We start from the raw sequence: 7,513 nt of genomic DNA on the forward strand, positions 1-7,513 counted from the left end.
CTGCCAGGCAAAGGCGGCCTCTCCCAATCACTGGCCCACACCTCCCCCCCCCCCCCCCCCCCCCCCCCCCCGCACTGTAGAGGATAATGTTAATTAGCTAAACAATGGAACTTGAACTTCGGCTTGTAAGGAAGGCTTTCCTAACCCAATCTCTCTTCCTTACGTCTTCCTCAGAAAAAGAAGCTGAGACGATTCCGGTGATTATATCCCCCCACCAGACCATTCTGGCTTCACTGGGTAAGGCTTGCAAGGACTGCCAGAGAGAGGAATGCCAAAGCCCGGGGGTGGCGGGGGCCCCGCGGTCCGCTGACGGCACCTGGTACCCTCCTGGCCTGCAGTGTTGGGGGAGACCCTAGCACCCTAGCATGAGAGGCAAAAGTCCCAAATGCCAGGGAGGTGTTCCCTTGGCCAGGGCACCCATGGCATTGTTTTAAAACAGGTGTACTTCATGCACTCCCTGCTTACAGAAAGCCTAAGTATGAAAACCTGACCATTTGGGGGGCATCCATTAAAGCCACTAGATGATTCCTCAGTGCCGCCAGCATCTTTAGTATATGTAAAAATTCACTTTACCAGATCTTGACCGATGCTCAGCATTTCCCCATGACTCCATTTGTAAAGAGAAGCAGAGCTGGCCCCTGCCTCTGGCTCACAGACAGTTTCTCGTTGCCAAAAGGGCAGCTTGACAAGTGATGAAAGTGATCAATGGGGCTTTAAATTTTCCAGCAGGTGTGTGGTGCAGCCTTCTCCCCACTCCCGCACGTCCACACTAGCATGAGGGAGGAGGTCACCAGCACGTTGTAGTAACAGCCTTCTGATGAGAACGTCACTGGGAGAAGGATCACCGCATGGAGGGTCAGATGTGTCTGATGGGATCTTATCCAATCCCCTTTTCAACCCCTGCAAGGAAGGGCTTATCGCTTCCATTTTGCAGAATCGTTTTTAGGCCTTATGCTCATTTAGTAAACCCTGGTTGTAGCATCCCACTGTTACGTTTTGTTGTTGTTGTTTCACTTTCTTGGGGTTTACTTTCAAAATTTAAATGGGCTGCTCTTAATTGGAGGCCATAGGAAAGGATGGCTTTTGTGCAGGCTCTGGGAATGTGCCTGGCACTTGGGTCTCAGCCCCGTGGCTGCCGAGGCTCCAGGGACAGCCACCAGGAAGCCAGGGTGGAGCAGCCTGGGCTCCGCCTGCTTGGCCTCCCCCGGGCAGCCCTCCGCAGTGCCTGGTGGTCACGCGATGTCACCCTAATGGGTTGCTTTTGTCTAAGGGAAATCTTTAGGGATATCAAGGGAGGTGGAGGAGGGAGAAGGGCTGGCATTCTGAGCTGGGAATGGTGCCAGGTTCATTAGAAGACACGCCACGGCAAGAAAACAATGGGCTGGTATGTTCTTTTCCACCTCCCCTTGATGACTTAGAAGGAAAACCAGCTTGCCGTGATTGGAGCAGGGCATCCGGCACTGTCGTCCCGCACACACAGAAGACACTGGCTGTTTTGAAAGGGCTAACCTTAACTTAGGGCAATTTGGGAATGGAGAGTTCTTCTCTTTTGGAGACAGGGAGATTGGAAGCCAGGGAAAATTTTGAGTTGAGATCACTGTGGACAAGGCGAGAGAATCTGGATATTAACTTGGATTTTGGAGGTTGCTGGAATAAATTGTAGAAAAAGGCAGTCCTTGAATTCAGAATGACGATCTGAGCTGAGTGGCCTTGGGGAAGCCGTTTAATTCCCTGTACCTCTGGGTTTCCATTGGCCATGAAGACCAGTGGAAGTAACCATAGAGGAGTGGGTAAATATTAAAGTTCTATGTGAGCGAAATTATTTAAGGAGATGCTATGTCCATCTCAGATAAGAATTGTCCAGCGAGTGGCCTTTGAGAAGCAGCACCCTCAGGCTGGCTGAGTGGCTCCTTTCCTGGGCTGGCTTCTGACAGTTTATGCACGTGTCTTACTGTCCATAGGGTCAAGGTTGACCATCCCATGCAAGGTGTTTCTGGGAGCCGGCACGCAAGCAACCACCATGCTGTTCTGGATGGCCAACAACTCGGACGTCGAGGTTGTCTACCGAGGAGGCCGCGTGACCCAAGGGCAGCGCCAGTGAGTAGGCTCTTCTTTGCCCCCTTAGAGGCGTCTTCCTGGAGAGCTGTTGTAAGACCACAGGAGGACTCATGCTTCCTCCTGGAAACAATGTCATGTCAAACTTACACATGTGACACACTTGCCCCGTTAAGAATTATCTCGTGATTCTAAATGCAAAAACTTGAGTTTTGCCAAGAATTATCGACTATTCTTGCAAATATTTTCATAAACCCTTTGAAACGATTCTGGGACCTAGCCACAGTATCTATACCACTTCCTCTGCTTCTCAGCGACCTGTGGGCCGGCTTGTCTGTTCTCAAAAGACTTCAGCTCTAGAAAATGTTGTCTCTCTCTGAAACTAGAACAATCAGTCCTCATAAATGGGAACCACTTGGGTACGAGGAAAAGAGACCATTGAACGTTCCAAATTGGGACGTATTTTTGAATTAAAGTTTTAATACTTTGGATTAACCTGAACTTTTGCTTGCTGGCTACTATCCAGAAAGTTCTTTGGGCTTGCAATTTAGTGGATAAAAATTATGTGTGCTTGGCATGGTTGTTTGCTTGCACGTCTCTCTTGGGAAAGGCTTGCCCACCATTGGCATGCTCCACGTGAGCCACTTACACTATTTACTTAAAGGAGTATATTTTCTCCCCATGGATAAAATGAAAATGGTCCTGGTGGGTCCACATCAACAGTGATCCCCCCCCCACATAGGCGCAGTGACATGTGCTGGTCTTCAGGCTCCTCCTACATGGTGAATGGCAGTTATTCCCAACAGAGGTTTCCCTGACTGTGGAGCCGTCTCAGCTGCACTTCGTTTCCAGAATGAGGGTTAGCAATGGAGCGAAGAGGAGATCCTCGTTGGGGACTGGAGTTCTGGAAACTCCCTGCCCTTTTATATGCAAATGATTTCTTAGTGATACAGCCAAGGCTTTCAAAACTAGACATTTCTGTTCCTGTAAATGGTTCTTATTTGGCTTTGTTCATCAAGGGCCTGAAAAAAAATGAATTTTCCATGGTCAAACCAAATTCCTCACTTAAGTACTCGTAACAAGTATGCCATTAGTGTGACCAGATCGTCAGTGACACTCCTGACTTCTGGAACAGGCACAGAAATTTTCCCAAATAAGTAAGAAATGTGGTGACAGGCACTCCTCGCCCTATCGACCTTCAAGTCAACTCGAGCATAATGGATGCTTCTAATCGAGAATGTTTAGATGCCTGAGTTGTAAGGACAAGCTTGCGTTTGATATATCCCATTTAAGTAAATGTTTTTTGCTCAGGGAATATTCAGAAAATAATGAAAACTACATTGAAGTGCCACTGATTTTTAATCCAGTCCTAAGAGAGGATTTGAACACGGATTTTAAGTGTGAAGTCTTTAACACAGTGGGTTTTCAGACGCTGCGCACTACAGTCAAAGAAGGTACGTGCTTGGGTGGCACTAACGGGGGAAACGAGGTGGCACTAATGGGGAAGACAAGGTGTCAAGTGGCCGACGGATGAGCCACAAAGCTACTAGCTCCCAGGTGGTCTCTTAGGAAATGCCTTGCAGTTCCTGCTGGTCGAGCCCTGGAAGCAAACCTCTCATTTCAAACAAACAAAACCCCCAATGCTGCTGCTTGTTCTTGTTGTTGTTGTTGGGTAGAGGCTGGGCTCTGGGAGATGGTGCTCAAAAAAACCAAACCAAAACAAAAAAACTTAATAGGAAATTGCTTTTTTGGGAAAAGATAAAATGGCTCTGGGATCAACTTAAAAAAACCCTGCTCTGGGCCAGCAGGGTCAGCTGCCCTCAAATGGCCTCTGGAGGAGGGGGGAGCATTTTTTAGCCTGATGTTGAGAAACTTCCTCAGGGCAGTTTAGGGGTGACATCAATAATCAACAGCTAATCAAGTGCAGTTGGCCCAACGCCCACTTAAGGACCTTGAGAAAAGGCAAGAAAACCCCCTGCTATCACTTTTGACCACGCTGGTTTCATCTCAGCGCTTAACTGCTGAGCAGGAAAGCGAGGCCCAGGAGCGGTGCTGGCTGCCAGGTCAGATCCCCGGGGGCGCGCCCAGAGCCCTCCCCGCTGGAGCCTGCCCTCTGGGCAGTCCGCAGCCGGCACAGAAACACTGCTCCGCCTCCCTCTGTTGCCGGGAAGGCCTTTGCTGTACACTTCAGAGAGGAGAGCTGACCGTTCACTCAAGCCTTAGGGCAGGCAGTGCCAACAATCACAGCGACATTCTCCAAATCGAGTCTGGGTTCCCCCAGTGTCAGACTCACCTGAGCCACGAGTTAAAAATACAGATCCTTGGGCACAGCCCAGATCTATGATTCAGCTCTCGGGAGTGGGGCCTCAGACACTACACTTTAGCAAGCGCCGTTTCATAGGGAAGCTTGAGAACCATTGGCTTAGGCCCAAGGTGGCGATGCAGATAATTTCCATGGTGCGCGTGTTGGGAAAGAGGGGATGTTTGCGCAGACTTGAAAATGGAAGCTGCAGCCAAAAAGCAGCACCCAGTCTCTGGGCTTCAGACCAGTGACCCCTGTGCCCCAGACGTGAGCTTCCAATAGCCTTGATCCTGGTGTAAAGGACACACCGTGAAGGTCAACCCCTCCCCCTGGAACAGCAGCCTCCACGGCCTTCGCTGCCAGGCTGCGCTTCCACGTGGCGGCGGCTCGCCAGCCCCTAACGCGCCTCTCTTCTCCCTGCAGCCTCCACGTTCGCCTGGGAGATCGCGCTGGCGCCCCTGTCGCTCGTCTTCTTGGCGTTTGGGGGAATATGCGTGTACAGACGGTGCAAACACAGAACCGGAAAAGCCTGTGGACTGACCAGGCTAAAGACTGACTATGAGCACGTGCAGTCCTCGCCATCCCTGATCCAGGAAGTGAAATGAGTCCAGACCCCGGCCTTTCGTGCAGAAACGGCTCTGCCTTTTGGGGGACTCTGTTCTGTTCTTCACTTGTTCAACAAGAGTGGCTCAGAGTAAAGGACTTTCTACTACTTTTCAGAAGAGAAGCCTTCTGTGACTTTTATTCTGAAAGGGAGTGACAGGATGGCGGGGGCCTGCAAGTGGCCCCTCCCTGGAGCCCTAATTCTTTGAACAGGGGCCCTTAGGCCTTCAGAGGGCTGAGACTATCTAAGTGAAGGCCGACATTGATTAATTCATTCGCTCCACGCACACCTATTCGAAATCCTTCTTAGCCAGGCTCTCCGGGAGGTATTGTACCGCAGAGGGGGTGAAGACAGTTTTCCTTTCAGGAAGATAGAATTTCTCTTTGAGACTGGAAAGCAGGATTGAGCAATGCAGAAAAGAAGAATCAGCAAGAACTGGTGAACTTTTTTGGAAAGGGTGATTTAAAGTAACAGTTAAAATAGAGTGGACTCTCAGAAAAAATGCACATTAGAGCACGCTAGTAGTCTGAGAAACAGATCCTCCTTTGTAACCATGCTTCTGAAAATAAAGGAAGGGGATTGAGATGATCCTATATGAATTGGAGGAAATCATCCAGAGCCTCTTTTACATCATGCACCGAATTTTTTTTCTAATAAATTACTGACCTAAAAAAACCCAAAAAACAAAAAACCTGAATTGCAGGACAATCAGTCTGGCTCAGTCCTCCACCACCTGGGTCTCTATTCAGATGGGACCTTCCCTTCAAAAAGAACACCTCCTTGCATCCCTCTCTGTGCCCTCACCCTGCCTGATGTCACAGCAGCACCCTGTCACTGCCAGTCATTGTGCTATAGAGTTTCTTATTTATTTTCCATCTGGTTTCCCCACCCAAATGAAATCTCTATTAGGCAGAGATGTTATTTTGGTCACGACTGTAACCCCACTGCTCTCAAATCATCCCTGGCATGGAGTGAGCATTTAATCAATATTTGTAGAATAAATGAAAATAGGATGAACCCTTTAGGGTTCACTAGCAAGAAAAGAATCGTAAGAGTAAAGGTTGCCAGGTTAACTATGTAACAATTCCTGCCTAATAGGAAAATAAAAACACAGTTTAAAGGCAATTATTTGTGTCAAACAAGTTCAAGCAATTAATAATTATACCATATAGAGTTATTCAAAGTTTTAAGAAAAGTATCATAGCCCTAATAGATAAAAGGGCAAAGACATGAGAAGGAAATTTGCAAAAGAAACACACAAAGGACCACGTGGACAAGTGATCAGTTTCAATGACACTAAAGCATAAGTGAAACTTATTACCCTGATTGCCAAAAATTATGCAACAATTATAAATCATAATTATCAAAATTGATGCTAAGGAAAAATTACAAATTATTTTGTACAATTTATGTGATTACAAGTTTATTAAAATTTGTTTGCATCTAGACAAAAAGTAGAAATTTGGAACATGGACTTTGAGGACAGATTTCTGGGGATAAAGTCCAAGCTTGGCTAGGTGGTCCCCTGAGATTTTGGCCTGGTTCATCAGTTTCCTCATCCGAAAATCAGTGATAATAGTAACTAACTAAAGTGCTAACTGCTTGATACTCAAAAATAGAGGAGGAGCAAACAAATAAAAATCCTTATATTGGGCAAGCTACAGCTGGCAGGCCAAGCGCAGCCTGCCCTCTGTTTCTGTAAATGAGGTTTATTGGAACACAAATGCGCCCTTGCCTTTATATATTGACCATGACTACTTTTGAGTAGTTGAGACAGCATAGGCTAGAGGATTTACGATCTCGCCCTTTAAGAACACGGTGGTTGACCCTCAGTTTAGCCCAAGGAGCTTGGGAGTTCCTGGTGTGGTGCCTTTATTGCAATTGATAAAAGCATATTTTTATAATTGTCCTATTAACTGTACTCCATGGTTTACCTTAGTGTTCACTGGGCAGCTCTATGGATTATTTTTAGTCAGCATATATACAGCCTAAAATATCCCCTTTTTACTACATTCCAAAATGCATTTCAGTGGTGGTAATGACATCTACAGTGTTATGCTACCATCAGCACCATCTGTTACCAAAACTTTTTCATCACTACAGCTAAAAACTGTCCAATTTAAGCCTTAACTCCCTATCCCCCACTCCTACCTTGTCTCCTAATAAACTTTATTCTAGGTTCTGACTCTATGAGTTCGGTTTTTCTAATTCTTGCCAGTGAGATGATCAGTAGTTGTCCTTTTGTGCCTGGCTTATTTCACTCAACACAGTGTCTTCGGGGTTCGTCATGTTGTTGCATGCATCAGGACTTCGTTCCTCTTTACAACTGAATAATTCTTCATTTTGTGTGTGTACCACTTTTGGGGCGTCCATTCATGGGTTGATGGGCCCTGGGGTTGCTTCCACGTCTGGAAATCGTGAATAATGTCACTATGAACACGTGTAAATCATTTGCTTTGAGTCCCTGCTCTCCCATCTTTTGGTTTATACCTCATATGGGTGGGCTTTGACTCCTACTTTTCTGTTTCCCTCGTCTTAGCTCCCCTCCCCTA

The 7,513-nt window shown here is 47.1% G+C and overlaps 1 protein-coding gene across 1 annotated transcript in view; it reads left to right on the forward strand.

The window, feature by feature from the left end:
* The window catches only part of IL1R2 (interleukin 1 receptor type 2), a 33,640-nt gene extending 26,494 nt beyond the window's left edge, over positions 1-7,146 (forward strand). The window contains exons 6-9 of the mRNA XM_004473628.5: positions 175-237; positions 1,962-2,097; positions 3,367-3,509; positions 4,781-7,146. Of these exons, the coding sequence (XP_004473685.1) occupies positions 175-237; positions 1,962-2,097; positions 3,367-3,509; positions 4,781-4,962 (524 nt within the window). The 3' untranslated portion in view covers positions 4,963-7,146. The remainder of the gene's footprint in view (positions 1-174; positions 238-1,961; positions 2,098-3,366; positions 3,510-4,780) is intronic.
* The last annotated feature ends 367 nt before the right edge of the window (positions 7,147-7,513 follow it).

Source organism: Dasypus novemcinctus, chromosome 17, assembly GCF_030445035.2.
Source record: "Dasypus novemcinctus isolate mDasNov1 chromosome 17, mDasNov1.1.hap2, whole genome shotgun sequence".
NCBI lineage: Eukaryota > Metazoa > Chordata > Mammalia > Cingulata > Dasypodidae > Dasypus > Dasypus novemcinctus.